This window comes from Mytilus californianus, unplaced genomic scaffold (genome assembly GCF_021869535.1).
Source record: "Mytilus californianus isolate M0D057914Y unplaced genomic scaffold, xbMytCali1.0.p SCAF_2, whole genome shotgun sequence".
Taxonomy (NCBI): Eukaryota; Metazoa; Mollusca; class Bivalvia; order Mytilida; family Mytilidae; genus Mytilus; species Mytilus californianus.
In genome coordinates this window covers 52,972,948-52,999,575 of record NW_026262668.1, presented here as the reverse complement: position 1 = coordinate 52,999,575, position 26,628 = coordinate 52,972,948, and the positions used below count along the sequence as shown (strand labels likewise).

The 26,628-nt window shown below is 32.9% G+C and overlaps 1 protein-coding gene and 1 long non-coding RNA gene across 3 annotated transcripts in view; both read right to left on the bottom strand.

Moving 5' to 3' along the window:
* The window catches only part of LOC127730013 (band 7 protein AGAP004871-like), a 69,815-nt gene extending 53,691 nt beyond the window's left edge, over positions 1–16,124 (bottom strand). Inside the window, exon 1 of one of the 2 annotated variants that reach the window (XM_052238058.1) lies at positions 16,018–16,124. In XM_052238058.1, coding sequence (XP_052094018.1) covers positions 16,018–16,072 — 55 coding nt within the window. In that variant the 5' untranslated portion in view covers positions 16,073–16,124. Of the gene's footprint in view, positions 1–5,675; positions 5,792–16,017 lie in introns of those variants that run through there. The other variant, XM_052238057.1, reaches the window with a different exon arrangement.
* LOC127730032 (uncharacterized) overlaps positions 1–26,628 on the bottom strand; it is an 88,198-nt gene that overhangs the window by 58,379 nt on the left and 3,191 nt on the right. The window lies entirely within an intron of this gene.

Here is a 26,628-nt window from a genome sequence, read left to right as displayed (position 1 = left end):
AATCAATCCCCACCTTCCTTTCGTGGTATTGAACCTTATGGTAAAATTTCATGGAGATCCATTCACTTAAACTAAAGTTAGAGTGCGAAAACCAATGTGTCTTCGGACGACGCCGGACGACGCCAGACGACGACGACGACGACGACGCCAACGTCATACCAATATACGACCAAAAAATTTTCAATTTTTGCGGTCGTATAAAAACTTTAAAAACAGTTGTCTGTTAGTATGATTGAACCTCTTAAGGTGGTACATAACATTACAGGGAGATAACTCTTTAATAAAATGCTCCAGGGCGTAGCTTGATACGACCGCAGAGGTCGAACCCTGAACAGTTGGGGCAAGTATGGACACAATATTCAAGATTGATACGTACAGCTCTGAATTTGGATTGTGATTAAATATTTGACACAGCATAGGTTTCTGACACAGAATGAATGTGGTCTAAGAACTTAAAAATTTTAAATTGGACATTCACCTATTATGGTCCAATATCCAAAATCTAAATACATGGTTAGATTCAGCATATCAAAGAACCCCAAGAATTCAAATTTTGATGAAATCAAACAAAGTTTAATTTTGGACCCTTATGACCTCAATGTGGACAAAGTTGATAACGGGGACCAAAAATCAAAAATCTAAATGCATGGTTAGATTCAGCATATCAAAGAACCCCATATATTCAACTTTTGTTGAAATCAAACAAAGTTTAATTTTGGACCCCGATTTGGACCAACTTGAAAACTGGGCCCATAATCAAAAATCTAAATACATGTTTAGATTCAGCATATCAAAGATCCCTAAGAATTCAATTTCTGTTAAAATCAAACTAAGTTTAATTTTGGACCCTTTGGACCTTAATGTAGACCAATTTGAAAACGGAACCAAAAATTAAGAATCTAAATACACGGTTAGATTCGGCATATCAAAGAACCCCAATAATTAAATTTTTGATGAAATCAAACAAAGTTAAATTTTGGACCCTCTGGACCTCAATGTGGACCAATTTAAAAACGGGGCCCAAAATCCAAAAACTTAATACACGATTAGATTCAGCATATTAAAGAACCCCAAGAATTCAAGAATAAAACCCCATTGAAATTGATCAAGAAATAAGCAATTTATACGAAGTATCTTCTTTTGCACAATACTGTGCAATTGAATATTTCTTGCTATTGCGCAATACTGTACAATTGACAATTTCTTGCTATTGTGCAATATTGTGCTATTGGATATTTCTTGCTATTGCGCAATACTGTGCAATTGAAGATTTCTTGTTATTGCGCAATACTGTGCAATTGAAGATTTCTTGCTATTGTGCAATACTGTGCAATTGAAAATTTCTTGCTATTGCACAATATTTATTATATAATAATTTACACATTCTGTTTGGTGTGTATCTCCTACCATATCATTATTATTTGCTTTTAAATATTAATCAGAAATAACCAACTTAAAATGGAAAATTTTAAAAGAAAAAAAAAAAGGAAAAAAAGAAAAAAAAAGAAAAAAAAAAAATCCCCCCCCCAAATTTTTGAACCCCCTTATGATTCATCACCCCCAAACTCAATCCCAGCCTTCCCTTTGTGGTATGGTACCTTGCAGTACAATTTCAGAGAGATCCATACACTTGAACACAAGTTATTGTCTGGAAACTAGAAAAATGCTTATTTTTGGCCCCTTTTTGGCCCCCAATTTCTAAACGTTTCGGGCAATTACCCCCAAAATCAATTACAGCCTTCCCTTTGTGATAAGGAACCTTGTAGTACAATGTCAGAGAGATCCATACACTTACACACAAGTTATTGTCTGGAACTTACAAAAATGCTTATTTTTGGCCCCTTTTTTGCCCCTAATTCCTTAACTGTTGGTACCATAACCCCCAAAATCAATCCCAACCTTCCTTTCGTGGTATTGAACCTTATGGTAAAATTTCATGGAGATCCATTCACTTAAACTAAAGTTAGAGTGCGAAAACCAATGTGTCTTCGGACGACGCCGGCCGACGCCAGACGACGACGACGCCAACGTCATACCAATATACGACCAAAAAATTTTTAATTTTTGCGGTCGTATAAAAATCAGCTGAACGTTTTAATCACACTCTATTGTTAAGGAAATATTAAGCTTCTCAATGATCAAAATGAGTGTTTGTCAAACTGCTTATATTCAATGAAATTTTTCAGATATCTGGAATTATTTGAAAGCCTGATTATATAAAAAAAAAATGCTTTGGTAGAACCCTGCATGGTAATCTAAATCTAAGAAAATTGCCTGAATAAAAAAAGTTCACTTATCTAATTTTGTCATCTAAATAGCAATTGCAATTTCTTAAACTATTTTTCTCTTTTTCTTAAAAACATTTCAATAATTTAATTCAAACTGCTGAAAAATTGCAACAAAAATAATAAGGTACTGGGGTTTTCCCAATACAATAAACATAAAAATTGTTACCTTTCCCAATAATTGGACTGACTGTGACATTAAAATCTCTAGCTTCTATAGGCTCAACAGTTAAAGCCATTTCTATCATGGTAAAATGGATTTATATACATTCACAAATATATATATTTGTATATACCAATAATATTCAATAGTGAAAAAAACTCACTTTATAGTCATGATAGCTATCAGTAATTATATACAAAAGATATTACCTCGGTAATAAGAAAATTCCTAGAAAATCAATAGATGGGAAGACAGGTGCAGTTTTTATACCTGATAACACAAAAGGTTCTGCTAATTATATAAGGTGAACAAAATAAAAGTTGTGTTTCCCGCCTCCCTTAGCCTATCGTAAATTTAATGCCTTAGAACCCTTACACATTTTATGGACATTTTAATTTGGTTGATATAAAAATGAGGAGAAATGGTATGATTGACAAGTAAGCATTGTTTAAGACAAGACATTTTTGGTTAAGCTCTGTTCAAGTCCAGAACATTTCCCAATATAGTCTATGTAAAATATTAAAAAAAAAAATTATTTTACCTACCTATAGCTACCTACCCTATTTTTTTCTGCAAGGAGGCTAGAAACAAGTATATATATATATATATATATTTTAGCCCTAAGTCTCCCCCTACCCCCAATTAAAATCTAACTGCAGTAATTTCAATTTTATATATATGTATTATATAATATAATTCATCTAAATAACAGCCCAACAATGTTAGATCTGTAAATTTGCGTAAGCAAATTTTTTGTTCTTCCCTGGCCGGGATTCGAACTCATGCTACTGAGATATCGAGGTACCAAATCACCTTGCACTTTGCCCGATGCGCTAGACCACTCGACCACCTATGCTCTACAAATAATAAAGCTTTCGGTGGCCGGGTGTAAACCTTTCCTTGTCAGTTTTTAATCTAGCATCGTAACACAGTAAATGACATATAAGGTATGAAGATGGAATTGTTACAGATCAGCTGAATTATCTATTGTATAGGATCCTACAAAATAATGTAAGATGCAGTCACATTTTGTGTAAAACATATTTGCATTTTTGGATTTTTCTTAGTTTAATATTCTAAACATATATAACTATATTTGAACACACAGGCCCTTTGGGAATGGACCCTCTTTTTTTTCAAAGATATGTTTAAAGTAAAATAAATTGCTTTGCTGAGCGCAGCTGGATACGACCGCAGATGTCCAACCCTGAAAAGTTGGGGCCAAAATGGACACAATATTCACGCTTGATACAGGTTTGAATTTGGATTGTAATTAAAAATTTGACACATAATAGGTTTCTGCCACAGAATAACTGTAGTCAAAGAACTTAAAAATTGGTTATATGATTTGAATATAATTATATTCATTTTTTTGCTTTTGTGCAATACACTATGCTGTTGCAAATTGACCCCCCCCCCTTTTCCCCCAGAAAAAAATTACCCAGTTTTTTTACTTTTGTGCAATACACTTTCCTGTTGAATATTAACCCCAAAAAAAGAAATATTTGAAGAAATTTTCTCTTTTAATTTCTGAAATCTGAAATGAGAAAAAATAGTCCCCCCTCCCCAAAATATTTTTTTCACCTCCCCCTTTCCCTTATTCCAAAAAAAATCTTTCCCTCAAGATATAGTCATTATCTCAATTCAAATTTCTTATAAAGTTTGCAACCATAATTACCCATTTAAATACATCATGAAAGTCTGAAAATATAAAATGACATACATAGTCATGGCTAAAATTAATATTAATTAATAGTAACTTCTAACAAAAAAATTGACAACTAATCACCTCAAGACAATCATCATTTCTTAATAAATTATTTACAAGCAGTGTAAGGGAGGTAATCAAACATTGTTGTTTTTAAATGGGATTGGATTACCTCCCTTTGACTGCTTTAAAATTGTCTTAATTGTCCTTTAACCAGAAAAAACCTTGTTTTTCCCCCTTTTTTGCCCCTAATTCCTAAATGGTTTGAGCCATAACCCCCCAAACTCAATCCTAACTTCAATGGAAACTTATGGTATTATTTCAGAGAGTTTCATACACTTAAACACAAGTTATTCACTGGAAACTACAAAAATGCTTCTTTGGGCCCCTTTTTTGGCCCCTAATTCCTGTACAGTTGGGACCATAACCCCCAAAATCAATCCCAACCTTCTTTTAGTGGTTATAAACCTTGTGTTGAAATTTTATTGATTTCTATTTACTTAAACTAAAGTTATTATCCGGAAACCATCTGTCTTCGAACGAAGCTGACGACGACAACGTGATACCAATATACGACCAAAAAATTTTAAATTTTTGCGGTCGTATAAAAACTCATTAGTATTTGAACTGATTTTCCTCCTTTTTAATGTATACTTACCCTAGAGAAAAAGATCAGTGGAATTGCACTGGAATACCACTGATAATTGCTATTAGGGTGCTACCATTTGATTTTTATGGGGGGGGGGGCTAGGATGAAATTTGAAAAAAAGGCAGGACAGGAGTTTTGAGTAAAAAAAAAAAAGGCAGGATGAGCAACTTGGCAAAAAAAAAATGCAGGATGACAATTTATGTAAAAAAAAGTCAGGATAAACAAATAAAAAAAAATGCAGGACCGAATAGAGTGAAAAATAAAAAGGCAGGACATGTACAGAGATTACAACAAAAAAAAAATGCAGGACAAAATTTTTCATCCTAGCCCCCCCATAAAAATCAAATGGTAGCTCCCTTATCTTTAATAATCTAACAATAACAGTATTACTATATGACCTATGCCTCTCTATTCTTATTTTCCTTAAACAAGTTATGCATGTGACCCTTTCATTCTGTAAAATAATATATTGGTATATAATCACTGATTTCTTGCCTCTTGAGTTGCAGACAAAATCAGAGTACTACTAAGAAGGTAAAATCATTTTTTTTTAACAATTTTTTTTATGTGGACTATGCAAGGAAAGGTTCTGTACAACTTAAATGCCTGGAATTTCAGTGCTGAAGAAATAATATACATACATGTAAAAAGTGTTAGGGTAAGTATATTAGTTGGGAGATGTTTCATTGAAGTTATGAGGCCAGAAAAAAAGAAATTCGTTTTTTTCCAATAGCTTAAACTTCATGGTTTTAGTTACGGTAGATGAAAAGAGTTCTATTAGGAGTTTGTAATATGAAATTATTGACTTACTAATGTGCAATCTATACATACATGACATTCATATGCAACAATTTTTACATCAAAACTCACATGGTTGATAATCATCTATAGCTGTTTTTTTCCGAGTTGAACCATCAAAATCAGCCATTTTTTTAAAAGTAAATATTCATAGATAAAGTCAAAAGTACTATCAGCGGTGAAGTACCTTTTATTTTACAATAACTAGATCACATGAACACTTACAAGTAAAGGACTGTTGTTGTGGTCTATCACAGGATGTGGTCACATGAATATTTATATAGTGAAAATATAGAATGTTATTTTGCATACTATCACTAATATATATATATTTGAATATGTATCGAACAGTCAGGGTAAGTGAAATGTTATTGTTTGTGTACACTACTGTTACAATATATGCAACAACTTATATGTATCATATATTATAAAGCCTAGCACATAATGTCTTTTGTCTGAACATACATTTTTGTAAATTAAAATTTAAAGAATAAAATGAAATATTTACCAACTACTCATTTTACACTTGTATAACACACATATACATGTATCAATACATTATTTGCAAGGCATACTGACAGCAAAGGTGTAAACAGTTGTTTCAGGGGCAGATCCAGCCACTTTTAAAAGGGTGGTTCCAACCCAGGGAAAAGGGGGGGTGGGTTCCAACCATATGTCCCCATTCAAAAACATTAATCGTCAAAAAAAGGGGGGGTTCCAGCCCCCGGAAACCCCCACCCCTGGATCTGCCACTTCTTGTTTTACTTTTTTGAGTGATTTTTTTTAGTCAAAGGACAATAGTTATAGATTAAAAGTAGGTAAAATGAACAAAATTCAAAATCAGCCAAGGTTTTCTAAAGAGTAAATACAGTAGTCATAGATGTAGATAAAGTTAAATGTACAATCAATGGTTAAGTACCTTTTATTTTACAATAAATAGATCACATGAACACTTACATATTAAGGACTGTTGTGTTTTGCGGTCACATGAACATTAAAATTATTATTAAAGAATGTGATCATGCATAATATCACAAAAAATATAATTGAACATGTATTGAACAGTCAGGGTAAGCGAAATGATATTGTTCATTTAAAATGTATGAATTAAACAACTATAGGACTTTTTTACTCTCTTAGTTATATTTAGAAAAACTTTCAAATCAAGAATATGCATGATTACAACACTTGCCTTGCCTCAATTTCAACTATTGATTCATTTGAGGAAAAACCCTTTTTTTACTACATGATTGTAAATGTTCATTTAAATTCAAGCATATATATCTATGCTACAATTTCCTGCTTGAACTTTCTTGAATATTTACAACCTAGATTAATCCATGTAGAATTCATAAATGAATTATGACTGAATACATATTTTTGGAATTAAAATATAAATAACAAGAGGCTGTCAGAGTGACAGCAAACCGGATTTTCCTGCAGAGGTCGAACCCTGAACAGTTGAGCAAGTATGGACACTACATTTAAGCTTAAAAATGCTCTGAATTTGGATTGTGGTTGAATATTTGACACAGCATAGGTTTGTGACACAAAATGAATGTGGTAAAAGAACTGAAATATTTGAATTTGGACATTTTCCTATTATGGTCCAATATCCAAAATCTAAGTACATTGTCAGAATCAGTATATCAAAGAACTCCAAAAATTGGTAAGATTCAGCATTTCAAGAAACCACATAAATTCAATTTCTGTGAATCAAACAAAGTTTAATTTTGGACCCTGATTTGGACCAACTTGAAAACTGGGCCACAAAATCTAATATTTAAATACAGGTTTAGATTCAGCATTTGAAAGAACCCTATATATATTTATTTAAGTTGAAATGAAACACAATTTAATTTTATTCATATATTTTCTGTGCAAAGGGAAATAACTCAAACTGGATAAATAGATATGATTATAATCAATAAACCAGTGACCTGATGACTAAGTTCTATAAAATTAAATATGATGTAGTTTTTCAAATTATAATCAATAATATAATAACAACAACCAGTGATGACTAAGTTCTCTAAAATTAGATATGATTTAACACTCAAACATTGTTAAAATCAGCATATCAAAGAACCCAAGAATTCAATTGTTGATTAAACAAAAGTTTAATTTAGGACCCTTTGTACATTGTACCTTGATGTGGTATTATCTAACTGATAATGAAAATAAATACAGGTTTAGATTCAGCATTTCAAAGAACCCTATATATATTCAATTTATGTTGAAATCAAACACAGTTTAATTTTGGAACCACGATTTGGACCAACTTCAAAACTTAGCCCCAAAACAGAAATCTAAATATATGTTTATTAACAGACAATATAAGCTAAGTTTTGAAAGGAGTTCACCTAATCAAAAAAATATATATATAGCATTCAGAAAATTAGTTTTTACAGAATAACAAACAATTTACAATTTACCAAAGAAAAGAAAAAAAAAAAAAATCAAAATGTTTATTTATCATTAATACAATGTCTTTTAAAAAATCTATAAAACTTATCTGTAATTATCTTCAAAATGTCTAATAATAAACAGTAAATTTCTAACTATATTTACTCCTATATAGCTTTTAATCATCAACACTTAGAAAACAGAAAATTTTCAAATAAATTTGTCACTCAAGATAAGACATTAACCATATGTTTAGTAAAAGAGGGATGAAAGATACCAGAGGGACAGTCAAACTAAACTGATAACAGGACACATAAACAGGTGAAAATTATCTATAAAGGCTTAGTGTAATCAAACTTTAAGTATATAAATATATAATTAACAATTTCTGTTCAAAGGAAAATAACTCAATCACAAAAAAATACCACTTATGGATATTAAAAAGGGCAATTAACTCACAAACGAGAAAAGCTAAAATCGTGAAAATTAAACTTGACCTTCATTTAGTCGCAGGAAACAACATATCTAAATTTTGTCAAAGGGTTTTCATGTTATTGAAGAGACACTGTTTGGCAGCCGCCCGCAACGCCCGCCCGCCCACTGTACATCCCCAAATCAATAACCGATTTTTACTTAAAAAATCCGGTTAACAAAATCATGTATTTACCAACTACTCATTATACATTATATATACATGTATACATATATATACCAATTACACACAGGCACAAAATTGTATCAATAGATTCTTTGTAAGACAGGCTGACAGCAAAGATGTAACCAGCTGTTTTACATTCAATGCAAGGCCAAATGAAACAATTCAAAAGAAATTTAACTAATTGACATGTACACATGATTCAAAATTATTTATATTTTCATTTTTACCATGTACAACTGAAGTAATCGGTACAGTGAATGGTGGAGGAATTGATGGAAAAGACGTAGATTTTTTACCTACTTTGGCAGGAAGAAAGCGAATTTCTATATTTTATTCGTATTAAGAAAAAGTTGGAAAATTCCACATGTATAAATACACAACCATAAATAAATAAAAGCTAAGTATCTACATAAAATGCATAGCGATTAAAAAAATCATTTTACTTTTAATATTACAGGTTTAAAGGTCTAGCAGTGATGTTGGTTGATCAGTGGGAGAACATCAAATAAAATGCAAAAAATCTTCAGACTAAATTACCTATTCATACATATTGTAACAAAAAATTTGTTCCGGCGTGACATTTGTTCCACCGGAACAAATTTCATAGAAAATATGTTCCACCGGACTTTATATCACAGAAAATATGTTCCAGCACTGTAAAATTTGTTCCGGAACTAATTTTATGACCAAATGTGAAATAAGTTCTGGAACAAAAATCATAACTCCATGAATTTTGTTCCAATTAATATTAAGAGTTTTAAAAAGTTAAATAAGTTCCTGTGATATTTGTTTTAAACAAACGTGTACATATTTCATAGAAATCAATGTATCATAATTTGTATTTATGTTGTATGTGGTATTCCTCCTTGGTTTTTGTTAACTGTCATGGCCCTGTGTTCTAGTCATACATGTACATAGGTCATATCACAGTTTCAAAAGAGTGTGTCTTTTGTTTCTACATGTCTTTTGAGATAACTGAACAGTCATTTTTTCCTTTTCAAATAAGTACATATGTTCATCTTTAACTATACTAATTCTTTTTTCTGAATGATTGATTTTTTTTATTCTACTCTTTACTGGCTGAAAAGTGTCATTTTGATATTTTTTACGGAGTATATAATTAAACATTTGCTATACTCCACAGGATCCTAATTGGATGATTTACACTTTTTACTTTTTTTATTATTGATATAATACTTATTGAATGATAACTTTAAACTCACGGATGACAAATGTTCAGTATATAAGATAACTTGTTTAACCAGTGGAACATATTTCACAGACAAGGAACTTATTTCACCAGGTGAGGAACAAATCTCACAAACCCAGAACTTATTTCACAAGATATGGAACAAATCTCATAAACCGGGAACTTATTTCACCAGGTAAGGAACAAATTTCACCAACCCGGTACTTATTTTATAGAGATGGAACAAATTATATAGAAATCATCTGTGAAAAAAGTTCTCCCAGAACATATTTCCTGTGATATTAGTTCCACTGGAACTTTTTTCACAGGAACAAATTTTGGCTCACATATAGGTACAATGTAGATTCTATCACTGCATTGAGTGTGTGTACATATACATGTAATTTAAATCAAACTGTCGAGAGTGGAGAAATATTGTATTGCACTAGATTTGGTGGTAGAATCTGTTTCTCTAAAGATTTTAAAACAATATGCAGACAAAATTAATCCTTCTTTATCAATGATCTGCAAAAAGATGTGTTCTCAATGTTACATGTACACATGTACGTCATCAGGCACGGTCGCCTTTTTTCATAACATCACAATAGGAAATTCAGAGGAAAGCAAGACAATTTGACATCATAATCAAATTTTGAGCAATGAAGAATTGAGATCAAACAAACCAAATGTTGATTAAATAAAAAAAATCAACAGGTCAGGAAAAGGATAAATTGGTTAAGAATTATAGAAATGTTTTTAACATGCTGCTGACAATATCATTCACACAAATTTATCCTGTTGAACTTACTTTAAATAAAGCTAATACTAACAATGACCACTGCCCTTTCCTCGATCTTGATATCTATATCATTAACGGAAAGCTTAATACTAAAATATATGATAAAAGAGATGATTTTTCATTTCCTATCGTTAATTATCCATTTTTAGATGGTGACGTTCCCTTGTCACCATCTTACGGTGTTTATATATCTCAACTTGTACGATTCGCTCGTGTATGTAACAATGTTTTAGATTTTAACGAGAGAAATTTATGTATTACTGAAAAATTATTACACCAGGGTTTTCGATATCACAAACTAGTCAAAACATTTACTAAATTTTATCATCGGTATAAGGACATCATTCGTAAATATAGCTCAACATGCAGACTTCTTATACGTTCAGGTATTTCACATCCATTTTTTTATGGAAATATTCTTTATAAAGCACAAAAATGTCAGTATTCACCTCTGAAACTAACAAAACCTTTAAATAGACTTATTAAGAAGGGATATAGTTACGATACTGTTGTCAGGTCATTAAAGATTGCATATTTTGGCGTTAATATTGATTCACTTATAGGGTCTTTGCATCGGCACTAAACACATTTATTTAAAAACCAGTTGTTGGCATGACACGGGTTATGTTCTTCTCATATATGTTATGATGGTATGATACTAAACCCCTAAAGGGAAGGATTGTGCCTGATATTCATATGATGAAGACATAATCTTTCAATCAGTTTAATTGAAGTTTGGAGCTGGCATGTCAGTTAACTGCTAGTAGTCTGTTGTTATTTATGTATTATTGTCATTTTGTTTATTTTCTTTGGTTACATCTTCTGACATCAGACTCGGACTTCTCTTGAACTGAATTTTAATGTGCGTATTGTTATGCGTTTACTTTTCTACATTGGCTAGAGGTATAGGGGGAGGGTTGAGATCTCATAAACATGTTTAACCCCGCCACATTTTTGCGCCTGTCCCAAGTCAGGAGCCTCTAGCCTTTGTTAGTCTTGTATTATTTTTAATTTTAGTTTCTTGTGTACAATTTGGAGTTTAGTATGGCGTTCATTATCACTGAACTAGTATATATATTTGTTTAGGGGCCAGCTGAAGGACGCCTCCGGGTGCGGGAATTTCTCGCTGCATTGAAGACCTGTTGGTGGCCTTCTGCTGTTGTCTGTTCTGTGGTCGGGTTGTTGTCTCTTTGACACATTCCCCATTTCCATTCTCAATTTTATTAATTGAATCGTTTTAATTCATAATTTTTTTATTTTTATTGTGCATGCAGTGTGTCCAGTAAAGAACTGACCAGTAGTGTTTAGTGTAGGTTAACCATCTTAGCGTAATCTTTTCTCAACCACAGAACTGTGGATGCATGATCATCTCTAATTTTATAGCGTAAATTTGTATTACTGTAAATTCTGATTGATTGATTGGTGTTTAATGCCACTTTCAGCACTATTGTGCTATTTCGTGGCTGTCAGTTTTTATTGGTGGAGGAAGCCGGAGTGCCCAGAGAGAACCACTGACCTTCTGTAGGAAAACTGACAATCCCACTCAATTAAGATTGGAGTCAAAGTGCACCTGCCCCGTGCGGGATTTGAACTCACAACCTCAGTGTTGACTGGCTAGTGATACAGTAGTTCGACTACTTAGACCATTCAGCCACCGAGGCCCCCTGTAAATTCTGAAATTGTTTTTATTATTGTGAATAGGTTTCATAAAAGAAATAATTGATTGGTGTTTAATGCCACTTTCAGTACTATTGTGCTATTTCGTGGTGGTCAGTTTTTATTGGTGGAGGAAGCCGGAGTGCCCAGAGAGAACTACCGACCTTCGGAAGGAAAACTGACATTCCTACTCAATTAAGATTGGAGTCAAGTGCACCTGCCCCGTGAGGGATTTGAACTCACAACCTCAGTGTTGACTGGCTAGTGATACAGTAGTTCGACTACTTAGACCAATTAAGATTGGAGTCAATTGCACCTGCCCCATGCAGGATTCGAACTCACAACCTCAGTGTTGACTGGTTGGCTAGTGATACAGTAGTTCGATTACTTAGACCACTCGGCCACCGAGGCCCCCTGTAAATTCTGAAATTGTTTTTACTATTGTGAATAGGTTTCATAAAAGAAATAATTTTGCATTTTAAATTTTGATTGCATTATTTATTTGCAGCTTTTCCTGAAATAGCAAAATTAATTAATCTCACATTTTTTATTCATTGTTCAACAATTACAATAATAATGATAAAAGCTTGCAATAATTGCTGAATTCACAGTACACAGTCCTTTTATAAACATTAAAAAAGATTTATATGTCTACCCGAGTGCATCTGGTGGAAAGTACATTGTATAGTATACAAGATGATAAAATTTCCCTTTTGTTGCTATTTAAAGTGAGATAACCAAAGTTTTTAATCAAATTTTAAATGATTTTCTCATCTTTGTTAGTGAATATAAAATGCATTCATCTGTCTCTCTTCCATGCTATCTACTAGTTGTTTTTTTTTATATTAACTAATTGATGCACTCTCCTGTTTGGAATCCTGCCTGCAATACGCCAATATGAATATTGTACCAACTTTAGTAACAATATTTAAATATTCAGGCTTCAAGTTCAACAATTTAATTTAATCAGCAGTCAGAGCTCCCTTTATACATTTTAAAACAAAATGTTATTTCAACAAGTTTAATAAAGTTACGCCAAAAATAGTTGACCAAAATAAAAATGTTGCGAAATTGGATTCTACAAGACGATAAATTAAAAATAAACCAAGTTGGCTATAAAAAACTTTATGAAAAAGGGTCTTACATCAACATGAAATTGTGAAAACATTATCAAGGATGTATATATTAGGAATTAGAACTATGTTAGTTATTTAAGGCAAAACAACAGAGATCAAATACATGTAGGACTTACAGAACTGAGAAATAGGAGTTAGAGGACCATATTTTGACAAAAAATTAAAAATTGGTTGTAATTTTATCTACATGTATTAAACCAAGGTACAGCAGATCTGTTGGTTGATGGCATGGGGATGGCTATATGAGCATCTTTTATTGTACATTGTTGTAATCCAAATAATTATGACATCTTGAAAGGCTATTTTTATTTTTGCTATTACGCCTTCCTACGTAGGGACTTTGCTCCTGACACACAATCCCATAAAGAAGGGTAGGAATGCCCTTTACCGTCAGGCGTCAAAAGGCAACTTTTGGCTACTGTTAGCGTCAAATTGGTTAAAATTTTCCCGTGATTTGTCAAAATATCCTTATCATGATTCATTAGATGTGTCAAATAATTATCGTTACTGTTAATTTTTGAAAAAATTTAACGTGATTTTGTCAAAATCAGTTGATTTTTTTATCGTCTAAAAGAAAGTGTACATTTTATCGTCATGCACCAAAAATTACTGTTAACGTCATTTGGCAAGAATTTTTACCGTTATTCGTCATGAAAGTACCCCATTTACGACCCTCATAAAGGATTACTGACATTGCAGGCACAGATCCATAACATGCATAATTTGATAATGCAAGGCGAGGGGGCTTCTGGAATTACCAAAGAGGACCACAAAATTGGCTGTATTTTTTTATGACCGCAAAAAATTTTGCAGTCGTATATTTGTATCACGTCATCGTCAGCGTCGCAAGAAGACATTTGGTTTTCGCACAATAACTTTAGTAAATGTAAATAGAAATCTATGAAATTTAAACACAAGGTTGATAACCACAAAAGGAAGGTTGGGATTGATTTTGAGGGTTATAGTTCTAACAGTTTGGGAATTAGGGGCCAAAAAGGGGCCCAAATAAGCATTTTTCTAGTTTCCAGACAATAACTTTTGGAACTGTGTATGGATCTCTCTGAAATTATGCCACAAGTTTCCATACCACAAAGGGATGGTTAGGATTGGCTTTTGGGGGTTATGGCTCAAACCGTTTAGGAATTAGGGGCAAAAAAGGGGGAAAAACAAGGGTTTCCTGGTTAATGGACAATTAAAAAAAAAGTGGAATGTTATGTTTGGATTACCTCCCTTACATTGCTTTTAAATTATGTATAAAGAAATGTTGTATTGTCTTGAGGTGATTAGCTGTCAATTTATTTTTAGAAGTTTAACTATTTAAAAATGCTGATTAAGGAATATTAATTTTAGCCATGATTATGAAGTTATGTAAGTCATTTTCTATTTTAAGACTTTTATGGTGTATTTAAATGGGTAATTATGGTTGCAAACTCCATTGGAAATTTAAATTGAGATTATGACCATATCTTGAGGGAAAGAATTTTTTTTTGGAAAATTGGGGGGGGGGGACAATTTTTTCTTATTTCAGATTTCAGAAATTAAAAAGAAAATTTCTTCAAATATTTTCAATTCGCAACAGCATAGTGTATTGCACAAAAGCAAAAAATTGAATATAAATTCAAATCATATAACCATTCTAAGTTCTTTGACTACAGTTATTCTGTGTCAGAAACCTATTATGTGTCAAATATTTAATTACAATCCAAATTCAGACCTGTATCATGCGCGAATATTGTGTCCTGATTTTTGCCTAAACTGTTCAGGGTTGGACCTCTGCGGTCGTATCCAGCTGCGCTCAGCGAAGCAATTTATTTAAGGGGTGCCAGGCATGCCGTCTGAATCAGGAGCGTCTTTTTACCACAGAACACCACAGTATACCACAGACCACCCAAAATATACCTCAGAACTACACAAAATACGATAAAACTATACTAAAATATACCACATAACATTAAAATTATTTTACTTTGAACAGTGAAGTCTCTCAGGTCAATATTTTGTACTCTTAAATGTAGAATCTAGAGTCGCCATTTTCCCTGGAGGCATTACTGCCTACATGCCTCTACATAATTTAACAAATAACTATAATGTTATGCATCTTAGCATTTTCAAAAATGAAATAAAAATAACAAGAATACCTCAGAATTGTGACTTTAAATAATTTATGTATATTATGGTTTTAATAGGTGTTTTCGGTGTGGACCCAAATATAGGATGATTCAGTTGGGGGTTGAAGCGATAGTGAGTCGACCCTAATTTCTAAAGAGAATTTTTTTTTTTTTTTCAATAATAAATGTCAAATTATAAAAAGAATTAACAATAACAACAATAATAATTAATGTCTGAAGTATTAATATTTCGAAGTTCAGTAGTATATTTTGGGTGTTCTGTGGTATTCTGTGGTGTTCTGTGGTAAAAAGACGCTCCCGTCTGAATCCGCTTCTGTCAATAATTTGTCCAATTATATTTTGGGCAATTAAAAAATCTGTATAAATCGTCAAAATCATACTACAAATGTAAATCTCGCCTGCTCTAGAACGTTTCAATATGTATTTTCTTTTGCTACTCACCTCCTCCATCACCATTTGAAGTGACCAAGTTAAAATTGTCCCCTTTCGTCGACATTATCGTTTTTTTGTAAAACCCGCACTGATCAGATTCTTTACGATTGTCAAAATAATACTGAGGCGATTTAATTTTCTAGATTCTCAGTTTCAATTTTAAAAAACGAAACTTCTAAATGATGTTTAACTGCATCGCATTTATTAATGTTTTGAGAAGGCTCTTAATCAGCTGTTAATTGCAGTAAAAACCCGACAGAAGTAATGTCATATTATACAGCTTTCACCATAAGCATTGGTATTAAACTTCCGTATTAAATATCAAACTACATAACTACATAGGCATACCTGCCTATTCACCAGTTCTAGGGGGGTACTGTCCCCTCTTTTCCCCTCGAAAATGAAATCTTCCCCTTGGACCTAGCTGTCACGTTTGAGTAGTTGTTTCGGGAGATCAAAATCTCGGGATGCCTCCTTGCCGGAACAATAAATCACATATTTTCACTCCTTTTCATCATTTGGGTTGATTATATAATATTGTTTGTGAATGATTTTCACTAAATTTAAAAAAAAACAATGCTTATTTCATGTTTATTAGATAATTTATTGATTGATAGGTTGTTGTTTAACGAATCTGGGTCCGTTCGCCCTCAGGCTAGTACCTGTTCGCCCAGGGTCCATTCGCCCTGGTTTTTATTGTTTTTTATTGTTGTCCAGTTGCATAATGTTTATTATTTGAACAGAGTATGTTAAAGTTTGTTGAAAAATTCGCCGAATAATTGTATTGCTGCAACCAGGAACATAATTATTTTCCTTTGATTTGCAGAAAATAAAGATTTCAGAAAACTGTACTGAGAAAGATTTAAATAGTATTTATGATGATTATGAAAAAGATTTTAAAAATATATTAAATAAACATGCACCTGTCAAATCTAGGTGTCAAAGAAGAAAACCACTGCCATGTATGAATAAAGAACTGAGAGGGGCCATATATAGAAAACAAATGCTTTATTCACAATATACTAAAAACCGGAGTGACAAAAATTGGGAGAAATTTAGAAAACAAAGAAATTTGGTAACTAAGATAAAGAGAAAATCAATAAAAGTATACTTTTTAGAACGTTGCTCTGGTGGGTCAAAATCATGCGAGTTTTGGAAAACAGTCAAACCATTTTTCTCAAAAAAGGGGAACTGTGGAGAACAAAAAATCTTATTGTGTGAAAATGACAAAATTGTAAATAGTCCAAATGAAGTTTCAAATGTTTTTAATAATTTTTTCTCCACAGTAGCAGACAAAATTGGAGCAGATGTGGTATATGACCCCTCAAATCACCCAAGTATAAAAGAAATTTTGAGTAACAGAAAGCATGTTTCTGACTTTGAATTTAAGAAAGTATCTAACGAAAATGTCAATAAAATCTTGAATAAAATAAACATAAAGAAGGCTACAGGAGCTGATGGTATTCCAGCAAAAATAGTAAAAAATTGTAAATCTTATATTGCACCACAGCTGACAACTCTTGTAAATTTATCAATTGAAAATAACTGTTTCCCTGACAAACTTAAAGAAGCCCAAGTGACCCCCCTTCATAAAAAGAGTGATCCATTATTAAAAACAAACTATAGACCAGTTAGTGTCTTACCCATATTTTCTAAAATCTTTGAAAAAATATATGAAATTCAACTAACTGAATACTTTGATAAAATATTTAATCCTTTTTTGTGTGCTTTTAGACGTGGACATGGATGTCAGACCACACTTCTCAGAGTGTTAGAAGATTGGCGTGAAGCTCTCGATAAAAACCAGTACATTGCAGCGGTATTAATGGATCTTTCTAAGGCTTTTGACTGCCTGCCTCACAATATCTTGCTAGATAAATTATCAGCATATGGTGTATCCCCCCATGCAGTTGCTCTTTTAAAGTCCTATTTATCTAATCGTAAACAACAAATTAAAGTCAACAATGTTCTGAGTGATTTGGCTGACATCCATAAAGGCGTACCACAGGGTTCTATACTAGGGCCTTTGTTGTTTAACATATTTATAAATGATATTTTTCTTTTTGTTAAAAATGGTAGTTTATATAACTATGCAGATGACAATACTTTGTCTTTCTGTACTCCAGATTTTGATTTATTAATTTCAACTTTGGAATCTGAGTCAAAAATACTTATTGAGTGGTTCCGGGTGAATAAAATGCAAGCAAATCCCGATAAGTTTCAAGTTTTGGCTGTTGGCAAAAAGACCTTTGAACAAAACCCATCTATACGTATTCAAAACTCGAACCTTACATGTGAAAAAACAGTTAAATTATTAGGCATTGAAATTGACTATCAGTTAAATTTTGATGTTCATATCAGCTCAATCTGTAGGAGGGCATCACAGCAATTAAATGTTTTAAAACGTTTGGGCTCAGTTTTGGATAGACTTAGTAAACTTACTATTTTTCATACCTTTATTCTTAGTAATTTTAATTTTTGTCCTTTGGCATGGCATTTTTGCACTGAGAAAAATTCCAAAAAATTAGAAAAGGTGCAGGAAAGAGCACTCCGTTTTGTATATGAGGATTTTACCAGCCCCTACGAGGACCTCTTACTTAAAGCTAAGGTGCCCTCCTTGCAGATTAGACGGATTAGAACAATGGCTCTAGAAACTTTTAAGATTATAAATAATATAGCTCCTGTGTGCTTACAAAATTTGGTGAGTGTCAAAAAATCTAAGTATTCTTTCCGGTATGTAAATATTCTAGATGTTCCACAGGTAAAGTCAACCCGTTACGGTAAAAAATCTTTCAAATTTGCTGCTGCTACTTTATGGAACAGCCTTCCAAACCATTTCAGGACTGAAAATAGTTTTTCACATTTTAAAAGTCTTGTTCAGTCCTGGAATGGTTTGGAATGTCGATGTTCTGCTTGCAGATAATTCTTGAGATGTTTATTATTTATGTTGCTTTTGTTTGCTCTGGTCTAGCATGTTTTATTTCATTTTAAATTTGTTGCTAAATTTTTATTGCATGCTATGTAAGTGAGATTTAACTTCGTATAACAGGTTGTTTTATATGTCAAATTAGACTGTTTTTATGTTATGTATATGTTTTTATATTCGGTCAAAAGCTCCTTAGAGCTTGTGTTGTGTCTTTTAACTTATGCCGAATCAAAATAAAGTTTTCTTATCTTATCTTATCTTATAGTAGAATACTGGAATACAATGTATTTATCTTTATTGATATTTGTTAACGATTTTGATCATTCTACATGTTCTAGTCAGTCAATTTATGCAGTATAATAATAAATGAATTTATAAATCCTTTTCGTGTTTTACAATTCGTACCTCATTGTTTTTACTCATGCCAAGCTGACTAGTTTATCAAAACAAAATGTTTTTTTTTATAATTAATCCATCAAAGACTATTATTACACCCACAATGAGTGAGAATTATTATTATGAACAATTAATGCTCAAAACGCGCCATCAGTTTTAAATATTTCCATGCGTTTTCATGAATTACAAGAAATTATACCATATAAATATCTGAATAAAAATTTATTAAACTTTAATACCCAGGGGCGGATTTAGCCATTTTTGAGGTCGGGGGTTCCAACTATACGTCCCCATTCAAATGCATTGATCGTCAAAAGAAAAGGGAAGGGGGTTCGAACTTTGTATACAAATCCTTGCCTTAATATTAATATTTTTAAATAAAACTAAGGTGAACCGGAACCCAGGGCGAACGGACTCTATCATGGGCGAACGAACTCAGGGCGAACGGACCAAGGGCGAACATGTAATCAGGGCGAACGGACCCGATACCGTTGTTTAACGCCACTTTCAGTGCTATTTCGTGGCAGTCATTTTCTGAATTTTCATTTATGGGGAAAGCCGGAGTGCCCGGAGAGAACCATGCACCGGTAGGAAAACTGACAATACTAGTAAATTTTAAAGATTAGAGTCGAGCACACCTGCCACGTGCGGGTATTCACAACCTCAGTGTTAACATCTGAATATACAGTACATGTAGTTTGACTAGTTAAAACCATAACGATTGCTTCTTTTCCAGTCTTGTTAAGAAGCCTCCGTATGAAGTTATCATGAGATGGAACTTCTTATGGTATAACGTTGTCGGTTGTCATACCGACCGTCTGTCCACATTTCGTACAAAAGTAGGGAATGCGTTGATCATATTTCATGAGAGTTGAAAGGAATATTTGAATTGGAATTTTGTTTTGTTGCTCAATATAGTTATGGGGTTTCAACTGTTTGATTTTAAACAATTAACTCATATCGCACGTAAAATCAAGAGAGGCAAAAGATACCAGAGTGACATTCAAACTCATAAGTCGAAAATAAACTGACAACGCCATGGCTAAAAAAGAAAAAGACAAACAGACAAACAGACAATCAATAGTACACAAAACACAACATAGAAAACTAAAGACTCAGCAACACGAACCCCACCAAAAATTGGGGGTGTTCTCAGCTGCTCCGGAAGGGTAAGCAGATCATGCTCAAAATGTGACACCCGTCGTGTTGCTCATATTAGTACAAACACGGCAAGTCCAATTCGGTAGGTCACATTCGGGAAAAGGGCACGGGATTGTAGTTACCGACATTAGGAACATATCCGCTATAATCTGTGAAACGGATATTCCATAACGGTCTACCAACTCGTGATGGCGTCCGTAAAAATTACGAAGGGATTATTGGACCGTTTAATCATGTTGTTTTGAATTTGAAAGTAAACTACAATCGATTTTGAAAATTTTGCGGGTATAAATTACATTAAGCGCAATACCATGAGAATGCACGAATATTTACTTCAAACCTTACACTGCTGATATAGGGACTGACCCTTTAATACTTCAAACAAAAATGAAGGGATGGCAATGTAACAACGTCCAAATGCAATATTCTAGTAAAATAGTTTCTTTATACCTGAAACTTGTCATTTGAAACAATCTGATAAAAATTCATGGAGATCTAGCGTAACTCTCTCACTCGTCTCTTATGAGTAAAACGAAATCAAAGATATATATCTTAAGAAGATTGTAGTAGTTAACCGATGTTTGAATCTCATAAACCCTTTAAAATATACAAATCTAATTAAAAAAGGCAAATACCAGAGGGAATCGCATTAACTCCAAACTTGGGACCAAAATAGATATATTAAGTCCCCCCCTTGAAAACAAATAAGCACTGTTAAAGTCGACGTTCTATTTGAATTGTAACTGTTAAAGTTGAGTATGATTGTATCGAACCCACCTTGGAAATTCCTGGCTACGGGCCTGGGAGTGGAATGCATGCATCTCATGCTATTAATGAATCACCCGCCATGTGAATCTATGCAGACACTTTTGAGTAAAATGTCGCAAAAGGGATCAGACGACTATTCTTGTAACTTGAGATCTATTACGCCAAAACATGTCGCTTGTGAGATGAGGCACAGACACGTTGTATGTGTAGGCAAGATAAAAAGTCCGGGAAAGCACAATTTCATCTAAAGTCCAACAGCCGAAATTGAACGAAAAGTCGGTCAACCGCAACGTTACACAAATTATATCTGTTAGTCATCATTATACACCAATGTACCAATATCAGATCAAATTCTACAATTGGTTGATTTCATATGGACGGAAAAAAAACATGGTTAACACCACCTATGCTCTGAAAACTCAGCGATAGGGGGTAGACAAGGATATTTGTATCCACGTTGTTTTTTTTCTTTTCTATATTCATCAATTCTGTCAGTTTGTCTTCAATTTTACAATACAAAATATTTGTTTGAAACATGAATGATGTTCATGATGGTTGTTTTTAACGTCTGGAGGTCATTTTTACATACATCTTGTAATATGAGGCACAGACACGTTGTATCTGTATAGGCATGATAAAATGTCCGGGAAAACACAATTTCATCTTAAGTCCAACAGCCGAAATTTTTAGTGTTAATATTAGATTTTAGTCATCTCAGTGTTAATGTAATATTTGGACTAGACACAGAAGGCCATGTTACTCTACTTTAATTTTTAATTATTTAATATGATCCGGTATTGACAAATGGAAAGACCATGTCTTTATTCTACTGTACTACGATAAGGACTTCTAATGCATGTTATTAGGTTTTTGGATTTTTTAGTATACACATCTGATTCAACTCTTGTAGTTAGTTTCACAAACTAATTGAAGCCTGGTTTTCATTACTATTAGAATAAATAATAGTGCTTAGGTAAAATTAAGAGACATAGAAATGTACGTTTGTTTATGTAGTTAGTAGATTCATGGAAGTATTATTTTATTTTACTTCCATGGTAGATTGAAGCAGGTTCCGTTTCTTCATCTTAGATTGAGGTTCCAAAGAAACATGATTGTCCAGGATTTCCTCTTTATGAAGGACTTTGGTTTTTCAAACAAATTCCCTTATCAAGTAGTTTTTAGTTTAGAACCTCGTCTGCGGGGAAACAACATATAAGTCATGATAGGCAACTGGGTGTTAGCCAAAAGTTTTATCTTTTAGATAGATGCTAGAGGATCGGAGTGTTCGCAGAGCAATTACTGGTAGTGGTATTTTTTTCTGGTTTGTATAAACGGTCTCGGAAAACCAAATATAAATTCTGTCTCTAGTGCATGGCTACAAAGACAGTGAATCGTATTATCATAACTAGAACCCAGTAGTCTTACGTGTATGTGTGGACATGAATTATCGTTGCGGATAGTTGATAGAATAACATTTACAAATTAACTGTTGCCAAAACTTTGAAATGTTCGAAATACTATAAGGATTTTCTACCGCGGGAAAAGATAACTTTAAGGCTTTATTTTGCTAACAATCTTTTCGGATTTTCTCGATGCTCTTCAACTTTGTACTTTTAACAGTTTAAATTCGAGCGTAACTGGTGAGTCTTTTGTAGGCGAAATACGCCACTGTCTGTCGTTCAAAATTATAAGCCTGATATCTTTGATGAGATTTTTTTACATCTATTATAATACTTCTTCAATCATGAAAATAGCTATTCAATAAACTTGACATTTGACAATGTAAATATTTCAAAGGCTAATGTTGTGACGTTTTCACTGTGTCTAAACTACCCCGGCAAAAAATGTTAGGACTCGATAGTATCTAATATCCTGGACGGTGACGGACCATCAACAGACAGATAAAATGTATGATTTCTGTATATTTATTTGTTATTTTTATGATATTTAAGGAATGACTGTAATATTTTTTCTGTCTATGAAGAAATAACATCAAAAATGTGGTGCACACTGAATAACCCGCGTAGTGGGTTATTTTAAAGTGTGCACCACATTTTTTATGTTATTTCGAATAGACAGAAAATATATTACAGTCATTTCTTATAATTTAATTCTTAATTCCATTTTAAACCAGGGTAAATCATGAAAAAACGTTGATGACGTCAAGGTCACATGGCAAAATTATGTCTATGAGCTGATAAACAAAACAACGTCAGCCAATCGGAAGACGCGTTACATCCAAAATTAAATTATTGAAGAATAGAAATACACATATAACTGTTTTCGATTGTGAGATGCAATATTTTCTACAACCGGTCTATATTAACGGATAAATAAGTAAATAGGCACGTCAAAATGACGATTTGATTGAACCTTGCCTCGAATTTGTTTAATATCTCGATAAATTGTGCACATTGTACGAAAAGAAAGGTACAAAAAGAAAGATATTAACATCGAGATTACAAGACAAGTCACTTTGAGCACCTCAATATTTGTACTCCTGTGCATGGAACGAAAAATGGGTCGTCAAATTTAAAGGAACCGGTTTTGTCTATGTGTACGACCCGTTTTCGTCTTAAAAATTTCCCAAAGCAGGACCACGTTTTTCATAGAAAATAACGCATAATCGTATTACTAAATTAAAATCCGTCGTTCAATAGGAGTTTGATGGACTGTTGGAAAACTTATCATTTATTTGAATCCGCAAACGCTTGAATTCCTGCTTTATCAGAAACATTTTTTTTAGTTTTGCTTTGTATAAAAACAAATACTTTAACGGCGAAATACAAAGAAAAGAAGGTTGTAACGCAGTTTGAGGTTTAAGCTCTCTGTTCGTTTTTTTTTTTTTTTTAATTTGAAAAAAATATTATGAACACTAAATGTTTATTATAAAGCAAGAGAATAAGACAAATGTAGATGCATGAATTTTCCTGCAGCGCAATGGATCACAATAATCATGCGTTTAAAAACTGTTTACCCCTCCTCCTAACTATTTTACTTAGTATAAATTAGTATCAGGTCATTCAGAAAATGCAATACTGATTATTTCATTAATAATTTTATAAATAAACGGTTCTATATCTCTCAATTGTGTTATGATTATCGTACTTTGCTTTACATTTAGAGTCATTTGGTCAAGTTTAAAATTGTCAATATACAAGGGATAATCTAGGACGATTTTATACTGAAAATAAATGGGGAATGTGTCCATGGAACACAGATGATGCCCCCGCTTGCATATAACGTTATAAAGGGACATAACTCAAGAACTGTAAAAGTGACGCTACCCAAATTTGTACTTGATCTGAGTATTGTGGTAATAAGTATTGTGTATAAGTTTCATAACATTTGGTTGAGGCAACCTGAAGTAAGAGAAAATTCAGCAGTTTTTTCATTTGTAAAGGGACATAACTCTAGAACGGTAAACAAAGATGCCACCAAAATTCAAACCGTGGCTTGATCTGTGTTTTGTGGAAATATTCATTGTGTATACGTTTCATAACATTTGGTTGGGGCAAACAAAAGTTAGAGAATGGAAACGAAAAATTCAGCATTTTTTCCATTTGTAAAGGGGCATAACTCTAGAACGGTAAAAGTGACGCCACCAAAATTCAAATTGATCTGTGTTTTGTGGTAATAAGCATTGTGTATAAGTTTCATAACATTTGGTTGAGGCAAACTAAAGTTTGAGAACGGAAATCAATTTTGGGACGTACGGACGGACGTACGTACAGACGGACAAGGGTAAAACTTAATTCCCCCTCCGCTACGGCGGGGGCATAAAAATATTTATAAATCGTAAAAAAAACATGATATAAAAATCTTTTTTATCAATAATGGGGACGTACGCACTCTACGCCCCCTGGATCCGCCACTAATAAATGATATGAAATATAACTATATCGTATACCATCTTAAAGTTTTATAAGAATGTGAATTGGATTATCATGTTTATTTTCTAAATTCACATTGGTATTTTGATTTCGTCGGAATGCGAGACCAAGGGATGGAAATTCGTGGCGGCTTGGACTACTTGTTTAAAACAGCAAATGAACCCAGTCTTATCGTTGGTGTTGTTTAAAGCAGTTGTAACAGCAGATGGGCTTTCATGAATAAGCTCATGAAATTACTCATCTGCTCCCTCAATAGTCACATTTTCTGTCATCTGAAGTAATTAAAAACGATTATTTTGGTGTTCGAAATGTTTAACAATTTTATTTTGGTGTTAGAAATGTTTAACAATATTATTTTGGTGTTGGAAATTTTTTACAATATGATAAGTTTATACATTTATGAGGAATCGTAATATTATAACCATGTTGAGTTTTAGACCCTCCCCCCAATTTTTTTTTTTACAGTTTGATCTTATATTGTGCTGTTACGGTTGGTAGGGTTGGCGCTAACACGTTTGACCCCGCCATTCTGTATGTGCCATTGCGGAATCCAGGGGCCTGTAAATCAGCGGTTGTCTTTTGTTGCTTCATGTCATATTTTCTTTTCGTTTATTTGTTTTGTACATAGATCAAGCCGTTAGTTTTCGCGTTTGAATTGTTGTACATTTGTCATTTCTGTGTCTTTTATAGCTTTCTATGCGGTATTGATGATTCTCATTGTTGAAGGCCATTCGTTAACCTATATTTGCCAACTTTAACGTTATTTGGACTCTGATGGAAAGTTGCTTCATGGTAATTTTCACGGGGTAAATGGCTACTTAGGTTGTTCTAAATAAGGCGTAGATCTTGTGACGATAATATGCTGCAAGCCAACTTTTATTCACATTGAAAATACATAATTGTAATATACATTTATTTCAAATTTTAACTTGCAGTTTTCTTGGAATTTGAGATGTGAAATGTGCCTGCTCAAGTTTATGTAGTAACAGAAAATTTAGCAGTGTTGGATGCACGATTAATTCGTGAAAAATAGTATAGACTCAAGTCTTTTCTGACTGTTCGTCAATTAAATGAGTAAACTATCGTAAACATAGCGTAAAGTATAGAATAACAAACTAGATTTACTCTTTTGATAGATTGATATGGTAACACAATCATACCACATCTTCTTATTTTTAAATCATTTCGTGCTAAGGTATAGTAAACAAACATACATCATAATAAACTATAAAAGATTTAATGTAAATGCATGCTATAAATAAGATAAGTGCGTAAGGTATACGTATAACATTAAAAAAACGTGTACTCTCTATTTCGAAAAGTTCCCGTCACGGTAAAATAAATGTTAACACGACAGGTGTGTTTTATAATAGCATATATATTGAATTCTTTTAACGGAGAATGTTCAGATCCGTGTTAAGGTTGCTTTTCTTAATTTGTGGTTTTCAAACGAAACAAAACCGGCTCCTATACAAA